The sequence below is a fragment of the Sapajus apella genome, unplaced genomic scaffold (assembly GCF_009761245.1).
Source record: "Sapajus apella isolate SASKATOON/1434 unplaced genomic scaffold, GSC_monkey_1.0 scaffold65, whole genome shotgun sequence".
Classification (NCBI taxonomy): Eukaryota; Metazoa; Chordata; class Mammalia; order Primates; family Cebidae; genus Sapajus; species Sapajus apella.
Window position 1 is genome coordinate 2,888,074 of NW_022437005.1, and position 19,516 is coordinate 2,907,589.

General features: G+C 34.2%; 1 protein-coding gene across 2 annotated transcripts in view; it reads left to right on the forward strand.

Annotated features, from left to right (window-relative positions):
- MACROD2 (mono-ADP ribosylhydrolase 2) overlaps nucleotides 1-19,516 on the forward strand; it is a 2,030,631-nt gene that overhangs the window by 1,963,534 nt on the left and 47,581 nt on the right. For both annotated transcript variants that reach the window (XM_032248219.1, XM_032248220.1), the window contains exons 15-16: nucleotides 7,661-7,735; nucleotides 7,996-8,085. In XM_032248219.1, the coding sequence (XP_032104110.1) occupies nucleotides 7,661-7,735; nucleotides 7,996-8,085 (165 nt within the window). The remainder of the gene's footprint in view (nucleotides 1-7,660; nucleotides 7,736-7,995; nucleotides 8,086-19,516) is intronic.

Consider the following 19,516-nt stretch of genomic DNA (forward strand, 5'->3'; position numbering starts at 1 on the left):
AAACCATGGACACAATGAAAAGATTAGTGATAGCCAGGAGTTGTAGGGTGGGGAGGGATGAATAGGAGGAGCACAGATTTTTTAGGGCATTGAAAATACTCTGTATAAAGCAAGAATGGTAGATACATGTCATTATACATTGCCCAAACCCATAAAATGTACAGTTCCAAGAGTGAACCTTAATGTAAGTTATGGACTTCAGTAGGAGTTACATGGAACATATCTGTACCATCCTCTCAATTTTGCTGTAAACCTAAAACTTCTCTACAAAAAGTCTTTTTAAAAAACAACAAAATAAAAAATATTACAGGTTACTTTTTTAACTGTGAACACATACTTGCAGACACATGATGGCATGCTATGTTATGAAATGCAGACATACACATATCTATAATGTCTATGCATGTCAGTATAGTGCATAAAAGACGAAAATAACTAAATCGTAATAGATAAATGTTGACATAATAAAGGTTAAAATGAAGTTAAAAATGAAAATTAGTGGGAAAAATATTCTCTTCTAATGACAAAGAGCTAATTTTTTTTATTTCAAAGAAAGTGTTCATGAACCAATCAGAAAAAAACATAAAACAATCTAAGAGGAAAATGGGTAAGAGACTCCATTATAAGTCACACAAGAAGATATACAGTCATTATAAATATGAAGAGATGCCCTATCTCTTTATTAGATAAAGAAATGCAAATAAAATAGTATCTTTTCTTTGTGAATCAGGTAAGATTAAATGGAGATGAAAATATACAAAATTAGTAGAAATAGCGTTTTCAAACATGTTCGAGTATTAGTAGGAAGGAGACTGAAACGCATAACCTCCTCATCAGCAATTTTGGGAAGACCTAATAAATGGTAGAATGTTCATACATTGATGGAAAAATTATGCCTCAGGGATTTTTCCTAAAATAACACCCACCCAGAGTATGGAGATACTAATTTTCATTACGATATTGTGTTTAATGGCAGAAATAAAAAGTGTAAACACTTGAAAGCTCACCAATAATGTGGAATATTATCTATCTTTTAAAATAAGATTTCCAAAAAAAATTGTAATGAGAGACGATGATGCTAATTAAAATATGAAATAAAAAAGCAGGACTCAAAGTGTAAATATGTTTTGATCCAAGGATATATTTACATATTTGTGCATATGTCTGCATCTATGTGTGTATACACACATACAAGAGAAATATGAGAATTGACAATATTAAAACTGACCATCCCTTAGTTGTAAAATTATCCACAATTCTCAATGTTTGTATGTATTTTTAGTGTATCCACAGGGAAATTGCATTTCTTTTATAACTACAAGGGAAAAAATAATTTCAAAAATAACTTGCAATAGGAAAGTAAGTTTTATTGGCTCTAGGAGAAAACCAAGGATGTCTAGAAGATAATCAAATTCACTAATTTAGGCTTAACTTTTTCTCTTAATCTGGGATAGTTTTAGACATTTTTATAAAAGTACGGTTTTGAATATTAGCAGCAATCAACTTTCAAGTTTAACAAAAAGAGACAATTTACATGATTTCTTCAATACAAGCATCAGAGGAAGTCTTTGTTCTTGAACAAAGAAAACTTGAACATCTAACAATCTGCAAGCTATAAAATTATATTGTTGTTGCTATTGTTCAGAAACAGTCCATTTACAGAGTTTAGGTTTATCCCCTAGAAATGCTTAATTCTAGACCGAAGTCCCCAGACCAATTTTTATGCAAATTAATTAAAGCTAAAGTATTAGCTTGAGCCAAACTTAATTACCAAGGCTCCGGGAAACAATCATGTGATCTATTTCTAAGGAAAAGTGAATGGATTTTTGGATTATCTGTTCTAATGGTCCCCTCCCATAAGTATGGCTGATTGAATCCACTGTATGAAAAATACATACATAAACTGTGGAATTCTTTGTGTTCTTTTGTTTTCTCAGCCAGGAGGGATTAGGGCAGAGGACACTGGGGAGAATTCAACTAGTCTGAATGTAAAGAGGGGAACATAAAGCTTGCCCCCATGGGGCCGAGAAAGCAAGACGGAATGTGTAAGGTCTGCCTGCACTGAGGGGAAAGGCAGATGGGCTGGAAGCCCTGGGAGCAGTCATTAACACACAGCAGGCCTGGGTGCTCAGGCATACCTTGTCTTTGTGCAATACCAAAGCCTGCCCCGTTTTCAAAGATGGGCACCTTGTTTTGTTTCTTCCTTCATTTTTAACTAACTTTATTTAAGAAAAATTAGAAAAAAAAAAACTTCTATTTCAAGAAAAGATTGTCAAAATATGTAAAGCACACAGGTGAAACAGATCAGGAGTAGAGACCGGTTTAGAGGGCAAGGAAGAGAAATATTTCGAAAGAGATTTGAACTAGCACTTTATCCTTAAAGTGAAGGGTCAAGCCTGACAAGTCACTGAAATTCCCTGGTGTTCATCAGCATCCTCAGGTTATCACCTCAAGCAGGCCCGCCATTTCAGCAGTGCCCCAGGCTCTATTGAATGGCGACCTTCTCATTCCTGATTAAATCCTCTGAAAATGTATCAAGTGGAGCACTAGGAGCAGGGGACACACAGAGATACAAATTGGCCACTTCCCCTCTCTGGATGCTCTACTCTTTCCCTTCATGGTATAGACAAAGCCAGATCACAAACACTGAGTTAAAGGTCCCTGCAAGGACCTGGTGCGATGTTTAGGTGCAATGGTCAGTTCCCTCTATCAACAGTGATAGAGAATGAAGCTCACTCAATAAACAGTGAAGGTTCCCTCTCACTATCATCTACTCAAGAAACAAATGTCAATGTGACTGGAAACTTCATCTGAAGACATACCTGTGAACCTAGGAAATTATCTAGTTCCTCAGCCTTTTTTCTTTTCAATAGATGATGAAATTAGGTGCCAAAGAGGTTGTGATTTGCCTAAAACATCCAGTTATCTTTATTCCCATTCCAGCGTTCTCTGCAGCAAATATAGTGTGTGGAGTATTTAATAATGTAAGGGACTTTACCTTGCTGTTAAAGGATGCAAGAGAAAGTAAGTTATAGTCCTTAATGACTCTTATAATAGAAGTCCAATTAAATAGACATTCATTGATGACATCTTATTAAATAGGTGCTGGGAAGGAAAATATGAATAAAACAAAATCTATCTCTCAATCTGGTAAGAGAAACAAACACAGACACAACTACATCACAGTGTGATCAGGATAATAAATAGATGAATGGGCAAAAGAACTCAACAAGCAAAGATAGGAAAATGATTAATCCTGCCTAGTGATTCCAAAAATGCTATACAAAAAAACTAAATTGCTGGTTTAGCTTTGAAAGATGAGGATAATCTTCCATATAAGAAAGGAAGAAAAATGATATTTTAGTCATTGGAAACACGTGCTAAGTACAAAGGCAAGAAATAAAGTAATACATTTAGAAAATGATTATGTTGGTATATAGAGAGCACAGGGAAAGATAGGTGATTTGGCCAAAAGACAAAAAAGAGAGACATTAAAAAGAAACAAGAATTTTGCTTAAAAATTCTATTTCTTAAGTGTTTCTAGAGTGCAAATAGAGACTGAGAAAAAGTAATTAAATTTGGTTAGACACGTGACTTACACAAACATACCTTTTAGCTAGAATTTTTTCTTCTAAGCTATCACTAAGAGCATTTTTCCTCATTTTTGAAATTGTTTTGTTATAATAAATTATATAATATGCAATTGTTATAAAATGTAGGTTAGCAAAATTAAAATACTATGAATTTAAATCTCAACAACCATTGAAAGATAATCAGTGTTAACATTTGAGTTACAGCCTTTCAGTTTTTGCCCCTGCTAATATAGATATGTATAAGGGCACATGTTATGTGTATGCTTAAAAAAGTGAAATTTCATTCTACCTTCTACAATCTTTTTAAATCTCATAATATGTCACTTAGTGGTTGCCTTCAGATGGATGAAATGTTGCTGCTTAGACTTCCTGTAATCCTTAGATTAGAAATTCATTGCTATTTTCTGTTTTCTACATCTATCATCATTTCACGTTTCATTTTGCTCACTACCTTTGCTTTCTTAGTGAACTCGAGTTTGAATAACTAAAACATTTGTTTCTTAATGTCTATATCAATTTTCTATTAATTTAATCTTCTCATTTCCTTACCCATCAATTCTTATATTTCAGGTAAATACAAGACACTTTCTATAGTTTTTGTTTTTCTGAACATATCTTTTACAAAAGTATTTTCTCTCAGCATAATTACATTATGTTTTAATTTTTAGTACATTCTTTGTTTGAACAGCAGGAAATAGCTCTCCAAGCAAGACATTGCCAGGGGATCAATTGAAGATATTGCCTTTACTTTCTATAACAGAATCCTTCTCTCCATGCAGTCATTCTGTTGTCTAAGCTTATCTATAGCAGACCTGAAAGGCAAAACCTGTGGCCCAATTTCATCAGAAATGGGATTGAAGTGCTCCCATCCTATTTCTAGAGGCTGATTTTATAAAATTGATTTTAGAATTTTACATGAATGTCGTGGTTTCATTTAATTTACTGAGAGTATTTAAATGTCCTGGTTTCATTTAATTTACTGAGAGTATATCAGCCTTCATTTTGTTGTCTAATATAGTCTTTATTCCACACAATTTCCCATAATCCAAAAATCTGCTCAAAGTGATTTTTTCCTCAAAAAGTAGAAATTCTGTTTTATATCTTAATAGAAAGAACCTTTTTCACATATAATGCTTGTGTTCCAGCAACTGTATGTTTTCTGAGGATAAGCACTGTCTCTATCTTACTGAAGATCTACTCCCACCACCAGATATATTTACCACTGATGGCATATAATACATTGTAGAATGAATAACCAGTAGTACAATCATTATCATTCTGTATAGTATCCAAAGGTGATAAGGGTGAAACTGGGTTGGGGTGAAAGATTTTAAATTGCTTTCTGCTACATATTTTGTGGCTCATAGTAACATGACATAATCTAAAGAATAAAGGATGCAAATGGAATCCTTATACATTTCTGGCAGAAGTATGTATAAGGATTCTTTACGGAACAAATTCCTTAGAACACTGTTTTGTAAAATCTAGTAAGGCTAAACATACATATTCCCTATTATATAACCTACTTGTTCTCGGTCACCTGGTTTATACCCAAATGATATGAGTCCATTAAAATATATCTGCCAAAAGAAACATTCAAAAATGTTTTTAGCGGTGTTATTCATAACAGCCTCAAACTGAAAACAAGTCAACACTCATATGATATAGTATATTCAGATATTAGAATAGTATATATCGATGAAAAGGAATAAACAATTAAGGCACACAGCAACTGGAATTAATTTCACAGACAACAGTTATAAAAAAACTAAGATACAAAAGAATATATGCTGCATATTATATTTAAGTGAATCTCAAAAACACACAACACTGTTACACAGTGGAGGAAGCCACTGGTAAGAAAATTGTTTTTGATCTGGATGGTAATTACATAGGAAAATTCATGTGTATATATCTAAAGAGTCATAAAGATATTTACTTAAGATTTATACATTTTACTGTATGCAAGTAGATCTCAATTTTAAGAGCTAAAAAGCAAAATAAAGACGTTTTCAGGCAAAAAAAAAAAAAAAAAAAAGAGGGATTGTAGTCAGGTAGAGCTAGTTATGATTTTTGAAAGCAGAACTGAGATCACAGCACTTACTTTCCAGGGCTAATGTGATGATTAGAGATAATACATGTGAAGTATCTAGGGACAGTCTGGCATTTTTTATGAGATCAATAATTTGCAGATTCACTTACATCTTCTAGGTCAGTGCTTCTCAAGCTTTAATTTGCATACCAATCACATGGACATATTGTTATGTGATGCAGGCTCTGATCCTGTAGGTCTGTGATGAGGCCTGAAATTCTGCATTTTTAAAAAGCTCCCAGGTAATTCCAGTGTTGCTTGTCCATGGACATACTTTGAGCAGCGACGGGGAAGAATGAGGATGAATGGGGTTTTTCAGAACGGTCTTGAACAAGTTCAAATTTTAAAAGGCCTTTCTGCTATCAAATCACAAAATAGAATAAAGGAGAAGAAAACGAAAGATCCAAGAGACAGATGATATATCCTTAAATGAGGAGAGAAGACAGGAGACTGGAAACTGGGAAAACAGAAATGTTTTGCAGAATCATAAAGATGGCATTTCACTGAACTTCAGGAGTGATGAAAGAAAATCATCAAAAACAGCTTGAGGTTTTTATATTCAATGATCAAATAGATAAATATGCTTTAGTTTTAATTATGTTATTGGCTCATTTTGATTAAAATTGAGCTCAGGGGGAGTGGATATTACACAAAAAACATGATTTTCCCCCCATCTGTGTCATGCTAGCAGAGAATGAATCAAGGGCAAGTAGTATCATGGAAGGTTTAAAAATAATTTTATCAGAGAGGAAGCTGTAAGATGAGAGATTATATGAGTCAGCTTTGCTGCAGTAACAAATAACCCCAAAAGTCACACTGGGGGCTCAAGAAAAAGGTTGGTTGTGTCTCTTCTTGGCCCTGCTTGGCTGTGTTCCACATGCTTGCCATTCAGGATCTAGATGAAGGAACATGCTCTATTAGGGGCAGAAGAGCTGCAGGCAACCTACAGTGGATCTTAAGGGTTCTGGTCATTTGCAGCACGCTCGACACCTGTTCCAGTGCCATTTCCTAAACAAGTTACATGAACAGGCCTGTGTCAATGAGATGGGAACATACAATTGTCCCACAAGGGCTGCTGCATGTCACACTGTCACAGACAGGGAAATATAATCCTCTTACAGGAAGAGGTAGAGAAAAGTCAAAAGCATAATGCTACCACAGGAATGGAATCAGGCAGAGTTCAAGCTCCTCTTAGTCTGCTTTGCACCTATAACCAACCCTAGCTCTAGAATATTTTTTTTTAATTCCATAGTTAAATATCCTCAGCACAGAATCTTTCATTAGCCCAAGGCAAAATGGACAGATTTCAATTTCCTCTCTTAATAAGCACTTAAATGTTTTAAACTCTACAGGGGAGGGTAGGAGGAGAAGCCAAGGGGTGTGGAAGAAAAACCATTACTAGTTAATCAGCCTAGGAGTAATCAAGAGTCGGCTGAATTCTCTCCTGACCTTTGCTGTATTTAGTATGTGTCTGAAGAGAATGGTTGAGCTGTTATGCCCCCCAGTTACCATGTGCTCACGTTACTCAAGTTTCTATGCTCTGTTGATGGAAAAATGAAAGTGTAAGTAGTGTTTTCATTTTCTAGGAATCCTCACTATGGGAAATATTAATATCTTAAAAGGAAATTAAATGTAGTTAACCCATACAGCCTGGAAATTATTGTAAAATTTGAAATTTTCCAGGTTGTGTCCTCCATCCATATCCTGTGCATTGATAAGCTAAAGAAGTATGCCAGTTTCAAATCAGTTTCAAGGAAAAAAAAAGATTTTTTGCCTAAATTATCAGAATATTTCTCAGAAAATAATTGATATACATCGGATGATTGGAAAAATGGTAACTTTGCCCTCCACTTTGGTTCCCAAACTGTTCTCTATCTCTCCATGCATGATTAAAGCATGGTTTCTGAAGGTCAGGAATAAAGCTGTGGTCATGCATATCACATTTCTTTTCTCTTTCAATCACTATTTTTAACAGGGCAAGAGAATGATTCAACGAAGAATGAAATAAAAATTGAAACAGAGCCCCAGAACTCATATATGGAAACGGAAGGTACTAAAACCCAAATATATTATCAGAGAATGAGACGAAACTGTGAACCATGACATCTATATATACCTGTGTATGTGAGTGGTATGTGTGTGTGTTTTAGGCAGTGATTACTGGAGGAGAGCAATAGTGTCAACTTGGTGGACCTATTGAAACTTGAAGGGGGAAGAAAGAACTCTAACTTTCTATGCCATAGTCACTGTATTCTCACAACAATTCCAACTAAAACATCCCTGAGTGTCCTTCTGTCTCATTCTATTTAGAACTTTCATCGCAAGAAGATGCCGTGATTGTGGAGCAACCTCAAGTGATTCCACTAACAGATGACCAAGAAGAAACTGAAGGTCAAAAAGGTAGGGCTGCTCTTCAGTTAACCCATCAAGAATAGAGAGTTTCTTTGGATTCCTGCCTAGAATTCAACCATCAAAGTTATCCTCATGCAATTACAGCTTGTAAAGGGGGAAAATGAACATTTCCTTTACCCCAAATCTGCTTTTGAAAGTAAAATAAAATCTAGAAGTAGCAAAAGAAGATGCTTGGAACAAGTAGTTTCAGCAACTACTTGTAGCATAAGGATGTTTTTGTTATTCATTTAGATTCCATTTAAATTTCTAAAATTATTGTATTGAGAAAGCCTAAAAGAAATCAAAATGATGGACTAGAGGGATAAAGTTCACAGAAAATTTGAAATGGCTTTAAAGCAAATAGACTGGCCTTTTTGTATTGATCTGCCTTCCTTCCTATAGTAGCAATTAAAGAAACAATGTATGTAAAATATGCATGTTATATGAACCTCAATTGCAGGCTTTGTTTGCTAATATTAGGATGCAATAATATTGAATACTGTTTTTAAAAAAGAAGTGAGCATTATAATGATTTCTGAAAACTCAGGAGGAATGAACACTCCGTAAATATTGAAGCAGCATTTGGGCCAAGAAACCAATGTATTGGAGTGAAGATAGAAATCTTTTGAAAAATATTTTCTTAAAAACTATTCTGAGTAACTTAGTGTTTACTGAAGAACTAAAAGAACTCGATTTTTAAATATAAAGCAATTTCTTAAAAGAAGCTCATAAAATAATTTTTGTTACAGTATATCATAAATCTTACTACTTTTAAAGAAATATGTATTTTCAAAGCAGTTGCAGAGTAATAACTTGACAGGCCTTGTTTATAGAACACGGTGATCAATTTTGTTTCCAAATTAAAATTCGACATGATCTCAATTGTAAAATCAGGTCAATAGCAACTACAGCTTCCAAATTATGAACTCTTCTTGGCAGGGGCATTGACACAGTTTAATTGCTAAACCATGTGAGCGATTTTGACACTTTTAAAATTTTGACTCCATTTACAGCACAATATTTTTCCATGCCTATGCCTCTAATAACCTTTCCTTTATTGCAAATCCCAGTTCAGACTCATGAATCCATGTTCCGTCAAGTCAAATAAAGGGTATATTTGAAGTTATTTCATGTCTAACATTGATAACTGAGAATTGATATAACCCTTACTCAGAATCAGATACATGGTATTGCTCTCTTCAACTGCAGTTTTAAAATGTAAAATAGACAATGCTGTGCATGTTACCTTAATTTCTCTGTAGCAGAAATTGTTTGCTTTGTTCATTGCGCCTCAAGAAATGCAAATGGTAAAAGGGAACATCAAACAGCTGTACATTTTCCTCTTTTTGACTTGACCTGTAAGCAAAAAGCTGGCATTCAGCACACATTGACATGTTTCCCTTCTCCCAGAGCCTTCCCAAGCATTGAACACTACTCTGAAGCCTGAAGGATTAAATACCCTCATTTTCCCTCTTCCTTGTAAATATGCCAATCTTTTTCTGATAACGGTGGAATGGCATGTGGGAAAAAAGCAAGGTGAAGTTCTGCTACTTACTTTGAGCAACTATGAGGTTGAATTTCTTTGTGAAAATTTGACTTTTCACTGTAAGATGACTACCAATGCTGGTAATCTTGAATTAACCACATTTTCCCTTCCCGTCTTCAGCATAGATATTCCGCTTGGCCCTGCCTTGAATATTTCTGGTGTTTAAATTTGAAATAATTTTAAATGCATCACCTTTGTCATCTTATACTTTGCATCAAAGTAAGAGTGAAAAGCTATTTTGTTGTGTATATGAAAAGTAGTCATAGGAAAAGTAGGTAATGCAGACTCCTGGCCTTCTGCAGTAGCTCTGCTCCACCACTGACAAGCTGGATAACCTTGGACAAGTTACTTAACCTATCTCTTCAGGTTCTTCATCTGTAAGATGATGATTGCAAAAGTACCTGTCACATACAGTTATGGTGAAAATTTAATGAGTAACATGTGCAAAGCAATTAAAATAATGTGTGACACATAGAATGCACTCCATAAGTATTTAGTATTTATCATAATTTGATAAATTGATTACAAAGTCAAGAAAATCCACATGTGATTTCCCCAAGTCCATTCATTGTCCTTCTTAACTATTTTAAATCTGTAGAAAGTCACATATTCTACATTATCCTTCAACAACAACTGGCTCTACCCATATGATTGGCAGCACCATTTCATGAAGGCCGTTTTGATATGGCTCTAAATGCTTTACATTGCTACGTATTTTATTCTAAAGAGATTAAACAACTAATGGAAGGAAGCCAGGTGAAAAACATTTCTCTCCATTCATAAACACTTTCTTGTTTGTCAGTATCGCAATCTTCTACTTCAGAAATAAATAAAACCATAATTTCTATTTTCTAAATAAGATACCATTGAGCTGTTGGTAGATCCACAAAAGAAACGTAGTAAATAAATTCAAAGCAGCAAATTCTTTTAACTTTCTTTTGATTTAGTTATAAAAAGTCTTGTTTGAAAATGTTTTAAGACTATAGCTCCATATTTTGTGTTCACAAAATTGTCTCAATCAAAAGTTGTACATACGTATTAAGAATTATCTCTAAAAATCCAATGAGTATTTTATTACATTTGTAAAGATATTCCTTATAACTCTAGAAGTATTAGTTCTCTTTTATTGTAAGAATCCTTTTAAGGAGGCAGAAAGTGGTTCCTTTAAAAAAAAAAAAATCCAGACCAGGAAAAATATATAATGTTTTTCTGTCTTTTTGTAGCATTTTATATTAGAAAATGTAGATAATCTTCAGGATACATCTTCTATGGCTCCCAGGTGTATGGGCACAGATGTTGCAACATTAAGTTTTGAAGTTAGTTCTACTAAAATATGGATTTTGAAAAGAAGGAAAAATATTCAGCAGAAGTTCATGCTGATAAAATTACACAATAGCACAATGGACATGTCCCTGGGAGACCTGAAATACAAAAATTTCAACAGGCATAAAGTGAGGTTTCACATATGGCAGCTTTTCTGATATAGCCACATTGCCTCCTCCTAAATGAGCCTAGTTTTATGATTTCCCAGCAGGACCTGCAACACATATGAAATCCAGTGGAATAACATCATTTAGGTTAATAACCAAATAGGAAAGTAGTATTATAGAAGATCTCCTCTGAAAAGGATCACGTTTTCATATAAAATATAAAACCAGCATTAAAACATCTTTCTTACATTTGTTATTGCTAGGTGAATTTAGAAAAATTTGACATAAAAAAATTCTTACCTATATCAACATTGTGCTGTTATTATTTCACATTTTCATAAGTTTTATTATGATATACATTAGATTTTTTTCTCTAAATGTTACACAGAATGAATACCTTTGGTATCAATAATTTTTTATATCAATTAATAAGTGAAGTATTGGATAGTAATCCTTTGTCTGTTTACCTAAGGTAGAATAAAATGTTGACAAAGACCTAAAGTATATTATGGTTTAATGTTTTCTTAGAAAAAGTGCATATAGACAGGCGTGCAAGTAAAGAATAAAGTGTAAGCCAGTGACAAGAGCAAAGTATCATACCCTTAGGCTCATGTTTTGATCCAAGCATGGTCTGACCAGCATGACCTTGAGACAAAGTATACAGGGAGCCATGGCTTCTAGCCCTGGCTGTGGTTCCTGGCAATCCTTTAACTTCGAAGAATCCCAGTCTCTACGGTAATATTGAAGGGCATGAACTCACAATTGCAATTATAAGGTTCATAAATTTTCTTAGAAGGTTAACTCTGAAGAACCACATTCTTGAGGAAACAAGAGCAATGGCATGGGAGCCAATGGTCAGCAATGCTGAAAGCTGAAATCGTAGGTTTTCCCCAGTTTTATTTATTGCATCCTATTGATAAAAATGCAGATGTGCCCTAGACCAGGCAAAAGCACAAGCCTAATATATTAGGACTTGCCAATAATTGGACAGCTAATTATTCCTCGAAGATACTTTAAAGGGGGAGGGGAATGCCTTTTAGGTCAAGGCAGGTTTACACAGAAAGTCTGCTCAGAATCAAGCTGGATTTCCATCGCCATCTTTCTTAGTCCATGTGGGAAACTTTTTTTGCAACTCCTCTGGCTACTGTTTCATTTATTGGTAAACACATAGCAAGTGAGCCACTTTCTCTTCTACTTCTACGAATCAAATCAACTAGAGATTTATTTCATCTACAAAACACCCCTGTATAGCCCTTGGTGTTTTCCATTTTCCATAGGATTCTTACATCGTTGGGAGAGCCCTTTCTCCTCTCTTTGAAAAGCAGATCCTGCACTAGCAATGTTGCCATACACAGGATACATAACACTTGGACCTTCATATACAGGCTGTGTTCTTGGCTATGAAGAATCACTGCTCAGGCATATTTTTGATTCATGCAAAATACTGTATACATTTGCATCTTGAGGAACAAACTAACTTAATGGAACTTTCTATTTTCAGAAAGTCTTTGTATCTCTTTTCAAATGAGATCAAGTTTGGTCATACCCTATTATTCATTTTGGCAGCAATATTATTTAGTTTTCTAGGGCAGGTTTACCATTTGTTTTCTTCTTAATCATATTTTCAATCTGGAATTCAACAACCAAAATTGTGTTTTAGGATATCAGTTCAATTAAAAATGCTGGTCCCTGTTTCGGTTTTATGAATATTTTAGTGTCTAATCAAATTTCTCATATTGGTTAAATACCTTGGACACTAAAATTATAAAGTTTTAAGCTAAATTGTTTAGGTTTTCTATATGTCTCTCTGTATACCATGTAAATGTACAGAACCAGTTCATTAAAATTGTACTGCATAACTGATCTATAATTTTAAAGTTAAAAAACATAGAAGAATAAAAGGTATATTCACTGCTATAGTAATAATGTTGGTGTATATAGCATGTATGCCTGTGTACATGTGTAAAATTAGATTATACATGTATAAAGTTCACATGTATCTAACCAGTAAGAAAGTTATGCAGGCCTCTTGAATTTGTTCAAATCCCCTAGCTTGCTGCAATCATCTTGTCTTTAAAGATTTAGAAAAAAATTGCCCCAAACCTCCATTTTTCATGTTAGGAGAAATCTATGATCCCTTCTAGTATCTCTGAGAATTCTTCGGTGTCAGGTTTATGTCTTCTCATCTCAGGCTCCAAGTTCCTGCCTCTGGTGGCTTCTCACTTCAGCCTTTGCCTTTCCTTTGTATTGTAAGCTGTCTCTAGTTCTCACTGTGGCTTCCACTCAGACACCACTACCTGGACACCTCTCACCCCTTCACTCCATCTAGTACCACAAACTCAAGGATGTGTGTAGCCTTAAGTGAATGTTAGGATCAAAACTTGTAATTACTAGCAACATATTTCTCAGAATGTATCTTCATGTCAAGCAATGCATGACTGTATATTGGTTATGAATTTTGGCTATATGAATATACACATAGATCCATAATACACACACATTCAGGAAAACTGAATATATCCATAAAAATACACATAATTCAGGAGCCCTGGAAATTTCCAAACTGGCTAATATACAGGACAATACCACATATTCTTTCCTTCTGTCAGACAAAATTCATTTTCATTGATATGAACAAATCTCATTTTCATTACTACAAGTTTTCTACACATTTCCTTCTACCTCTACAGATGTGTAAAATAGTCTAGTGAATATAAAGCTGGTTGAGGAAATACATAGAACCAGATAATCCCAGAGAGTCTGTAAAGCAACACCCAAACTTCCACCACAGTGACACCCAGGAATCTCTTTTATCTATTGTCAAGTCTTAGACAATTTTTCTTGATAGTGTTCTGAAGGCAAAACTGCCCTTTTAACCTGTTTACCACCTCATTTGTTATTGTTCACTATTTGATACATTTGATAGTGATAAAATACTAAGGTAGTATCAGAGTAGGGCGGTAGCTTCCAATCCATCTCAGGTCGTAGTTTACTTGCTATTGTTTTATGGCAAGAACTGCTATTCTGGAGAGAGATCCAAGACGGCTGATCACTAGCAGCTCGGGATTGTAGCTCCCACTGAAAGCGCAGAGAACGAGAGGATGTCACACTTTCAGATCAATTTTTGTTGCTCACTCACCAGGAGATTCCCAGCAGAGGAGCCCCACGTGTCGCCAGCGCGACTCTTGAGGCCGGTGAGGCAGTTTTGCCGCTGCCTGGGAGCGGCGGTTCTTGGTGCAGAGTCAGAAAAGCACCATCAATCTTAACGCCGCTGTTTTGGCGGCGCAGTGGGTTGCTCAGATTCTAGCGCCAGGAATCAACAAGTTGGACGTCCATTCAGAAACCCAACTATAAAGACGGTAATTATAAAGACCACAGATGGACAAATTTATAACGAAGGGAAGAAAACAGCCTAAAAAGGCTGAGAATACCCAAAATCAGAACGCCTCTCCCTCTACAGGGGACCACAGTTCCCCATTAGCAACAGAACAAGGCCTGATGGAGAACGAGTATGTTCCATTAGCAGAAGCTGGCTTTAAAAAGTGGACGATAAGAAACTTCTGGGAATTAAAAGAACTTGTTCTAACCCAATGCAAAGAAGCTAAGAACTTTGAAAAAAGGTTTGACAAAATGTTAACAATAACACACAATTTAGAGAAGAATATAAGTGAATTAATGGAGCTGAAAAACACAACACGAGAACTTCGCGAACTATATACAAGTTTGAGCAGCTGAATTGATCAAGCAGAAGAAAAGATATCAGAAATCAAAGACCAACTTAATGAAATAAAACAAGAAGACAAGATTAGAGAAAAAAGGATAAAAAAATGAGCAAAGTCTCCAAGAAATATGGGACTATGTGAAAAGACCTAATCTACGTTTGATAGGTGTACCTGAATGTGACGAAGAGAATCAATCCAAGCTGGAAAATACGCTTCAGGATATTATTCAGGAAAACTTTCCCAACCTAGCAAGGCAGGACAATATTCAACTCCAGGTAATACAGAGAACACCACAGAGATATTCCTCAAGAAGGGCAACCTCAAGGCACATAATCGCCAGATTCATCAGGGTTGAAATGAAGGAGAAAATACTGAGGGCAGCCAGAGAGAAAGGTCAGGTTACCCATAAAGGGAAGCCCATCAGACTCACAGCAGATCTCTCAGCAGAAACCCTACAAGCCAGAAGAGAGTGGGGGCCAATATTCAACATCCTTAAAGAAAAGAACTTTCAACCCAGAATTTTACATCCAGCCAAACTAAGCTTCATAAGCGAAGGAAAAATAAAATATTTTGTGAACAAGCAAGCACTCAGAGATTTCATCACCACCAGGCCTGCTTTACAAGAGCCTCTGAAAGAACCACTACACATAGAAAGGAACAACCAGTATCAGCCTTTCTAAAAAATACCAAAAAATAAAGAACATCAACATAATTAAGAAATTGCATCAACTAATGGGCAAAACAGCCAGCTAACATTAAATGACAGTATCAAACTCACATATATTGTTATTAATTCTAAATTTAAATCGACTAAATCCCCCAATCCAAAGACACAGACAGGCAAAAAATGCCAAGACCCATTGGTATGCTACATCCAGATCCATCTCACATGCAAGGATACACAAAGACTCAAAACCAAAGGGATGGAGAAAAATTAACCAACCAAATGGAGGGCAAAAATAAATAAATAGAAAGCAGGAGTTGCAATTTTTGCTGATAAAATAGACTTCAAAGCAACAAAGATCAAAAGATGCAAAGAAGGATATTACATAAAGATAAAAGGATCAATGTAACAAGAAGAGCTAAAGATCCTAAATATATACGGACCCAATACAGGAATACCCAGATATATAAGACTTACAAAGAGACTTGGACTCCCACACAATAATAGCGGGAGACTTCAACATCAGTATTAGACAGATCAATGAGACAGAAAGTTAACATCGATATTCAGGACTTGAACTCAGATCCGGAACAAGTAGACTTAATTAACATTTATAGAACTCTCCACTTTAAATACACAAAATATACACTCTCATCAGTACCACATCACACCTATTTACAGGTTTAAATGAAATATTGGTTGGCTGCTTGTGAATTATTTTCTACCCTCATTTTTTTTTATGTCTCTATTATTAAACACAATTACAGGCATACCCATTTTTAGACTGCATTCTAGCCCGGGCAATAAAGCAACACCCCTGTTCTCTCTCCCTCTTTCTCTTCCTCTTTCTTCCTTTCCTTCATTCTTTTTTTTTCTTTTTCTTTTTCTTTTTTCTATTTTTTCTCTTTCTTTCTTTCTTCCTCTAAAAAAAAAAAAAAAGAACTGCCATTCTTCATTTAATATAGTTGTACACAGACACTATAGATGAAGTACTAAGATGCTTCAAGATGCTTCAATTGTAAGATGTGCCATTTTTACTTTATGTATTATTAATAAATTTTCTAAAATATTGCTTATTAAAAATACAAAAGACACAATAATTTTTTATCATTTAGGATTTTTATATGTTAAAAAAAAACTCTTCCAGCAAGGTGTAGAACTTTTTCATATATCATTTTTGAGAATACATAAAAAGAAAAGTTTAGGCTAAAGAAATTAGTCGCTAAAACTTCATCAGATTCAGGGTCCTACTCTAAATTGCTTTCAACCAAAGTCATCAATATTTGTTTTATGACATAGTATTGTCCTCTGCCAATATCTCTGATGGTTCATAATTTAAGAGAATTTATAAAGAATTTAAAACTCATCGGCTTGTAAGTCTCTTGACTTAAGTCTATCTTGCTATCATATAGAGTTAACCCATTTTTTTTTTGCTTCTACTTAGAGACGGTTAAAACACTTCTGATTCACCAACTCCCTCTATATTCATTATTTTTTCAGAGATTTTCATTGACACTCATTCTGCAAGTTTGAGTACTTTTGTTTTTGATCTTAATGCATATATGGGTATGATAAATTGTATCGTGTCCTGACCAACAGTTTAAGGTCTCACATTGAAGTTTTTAATCTATTTCAAGTTAATTTCTGTGAGTGGTATAAGATAGAGGTACTATGTGGTTATCCAGTTTTCCCAGCATCTCTTATTAAAGAGACTATCCTTTTGTCATTGTGTACTCTTGACATCTTTGTCAAATATTAGTTGACTTTATATGCATGGGTTTATTTCTGGGCTTCTCAATTCTGTTCCACTTGTTTGTGTGTCTGTTGTTGTGCCAGTACCATACTGTTTTGATTACTATACCTTTGTAAGGTAGTTTGAAATTGGTAAGTGTGACGTCTCCAGCTTTTTTCCTCTTTCTCAAGATTGCTTTGGCTATTTGGGATTTTTGTGTTTCCATATGAGTGTTAGGATTGTTTTCTCTTTTGATGTGCCCTTGAAATTGTGATAGGGATTGCAATGAATGTATAGATTGTTTTAGGTGTCTGGGCATTTTAACAATATAAATTCTTTTGATTCATAAGTATGGAATATTTTCATATTTATTTGTGTCTTATTCAATTTTCTCTTCAATGTTTTATAGTTTTCAGAATACAGATTTTTCACTGCCTTTGTTAAATATATTCCTAAGTATTTTATTATTTTTGATGCTACTATAAATGGATAGTTTTCTTTATTTCATTTTCAGATATTTATTACTAATGTATGGAAATGTACTTGATTTTTGTATGTTGATTTTGAATTCTGCAACTTTAATAAAATTGGTCTATAAGGAGTCTGTAAGGTTTTTGATAAGATTATATCATCTACAAATAGAGACAATGATTTGACTGTCTTCTATTTATTTATTTTTTCTTACCTAGTTGCTTTGTTGAGGACTTCTAGTTCTATGTTGCTTAGAAGTGGCAAGTAGGGGCATCTCATCTTGTTATTGGCCTTAGAGGAAAAGCCTTCAGCTTTTTACCATTGAGCATGATGACAGCTGTGGGCTTGTCATATATTGCCTTTATTATGTTGGAGTACATTCATCCTATACTCAAATTGTTGAGTGTTTTTTTTTTTAATCATGAAAGGATGGTTAATTTTGTCAAATGCTTTTTCTCCATATATTCAGATGATCATATGATTTTTATCCTTTGTTGTATTAATGTGATATATCAGATTTATTGATTTCCATATGTTGAACCATCTTTGTTCCAGGGGTAACTTCTGTCCTTCTAAACTGCTGTTGAATTTGCTAGTAATTTGTTGAAAATTTTTCTATTTATTTTCATCAGGGACTTTGACCTTTAATTTTCATTTCTTGTAGTGTTCTTATCTAGCTTTGGTACCAAGGTAATGCTGTCCTCATAAAATGAATTTGGAAGGTTCCCTTCTCTTCAACTTGTTTGGAAGAGTTTAAGTAGAATTGGCATTAATTCTTCTTTAAATGTTTGGTAGAATTCACCAATGAAGTAATCTGGTTGTGGGCTTTTCTTTGTTGGGAGGTTGTTGATTACTGATTTGATCTCTTTACTCATTACTAGTCTATTCAGATATCCTATTTCTTCATGATTCGGTCTTATTAGAGTGTATGCTTCCAGCAATTTATTCATTTATGTTAAACAATTTGTTCATATGTAGTTGTTCATAGTAGCCTCTTATGATCCTTTGTATTTCTCTGGTATCACTTGCGACATCACTGTTTCATTTATAGTTTTATTTATTTGAGTCCTCTTTTTTCATTAGTCAGCTAAAAGTTTCTAAATTTTGTTCATGTTTTTTTAAAAAAACAACTCATTATTATTCATATTTTTATTGGTTTTCTATTCTCTATTTCATTAAAGATTAGAGATTTCATGAGCAATCAGATATTTCTGTCCTAATTTATTATTATTTTTTTCTTCTACTAATCTGGGCTTTGTTCCTTTTTCAGTTCCTTAAAGTATAAAGTTAGGTTATTTGATGCTTTTTTTTTCTTAATGTACACATTCATAACCATAAACTTTCTTCATAGAACTGCTTTTGCTGTGTCCTATAAGTTTTGGCACATTGTGTTTCCATTTTTGTCTCAAGATTCTTTTAATTCTGTTATTTCTTTTTTGATCTATTGGTTGTTCAGGACTGTGTTATTTAGTTTCCAAATATTTGTGAATTTTCCAAAATTCTTCCTGTTACTGTTTTTTAGTTTTATTTATTTGTGATGAGAAAAGATATTTGACATCATTTCAATGAACCGAAGATTTTTTTTTATGGCCTAACATAGTATCTATTCTAGGGAATTTTCTTTGTGTACTTGAAAAGAGTATGTATTTTGCTGCTATTGAATGGAATGTTAGGTGTCTGTTAGGATCATTCACTTATAGTGTTGTTCAAATCTGTTGTTACTTTATTGATTTTATTTCTGGGAGATCTATCCATTGTAGAGAGTGGAGTATTAAATTCCCCTACTATTATTGTATTGCTGTTTATTTCTCCTCTTAGTTCTATAAGCATTTGCTTTATATATTTAGATGCTCTGATGTTTGGTGCATAAATACA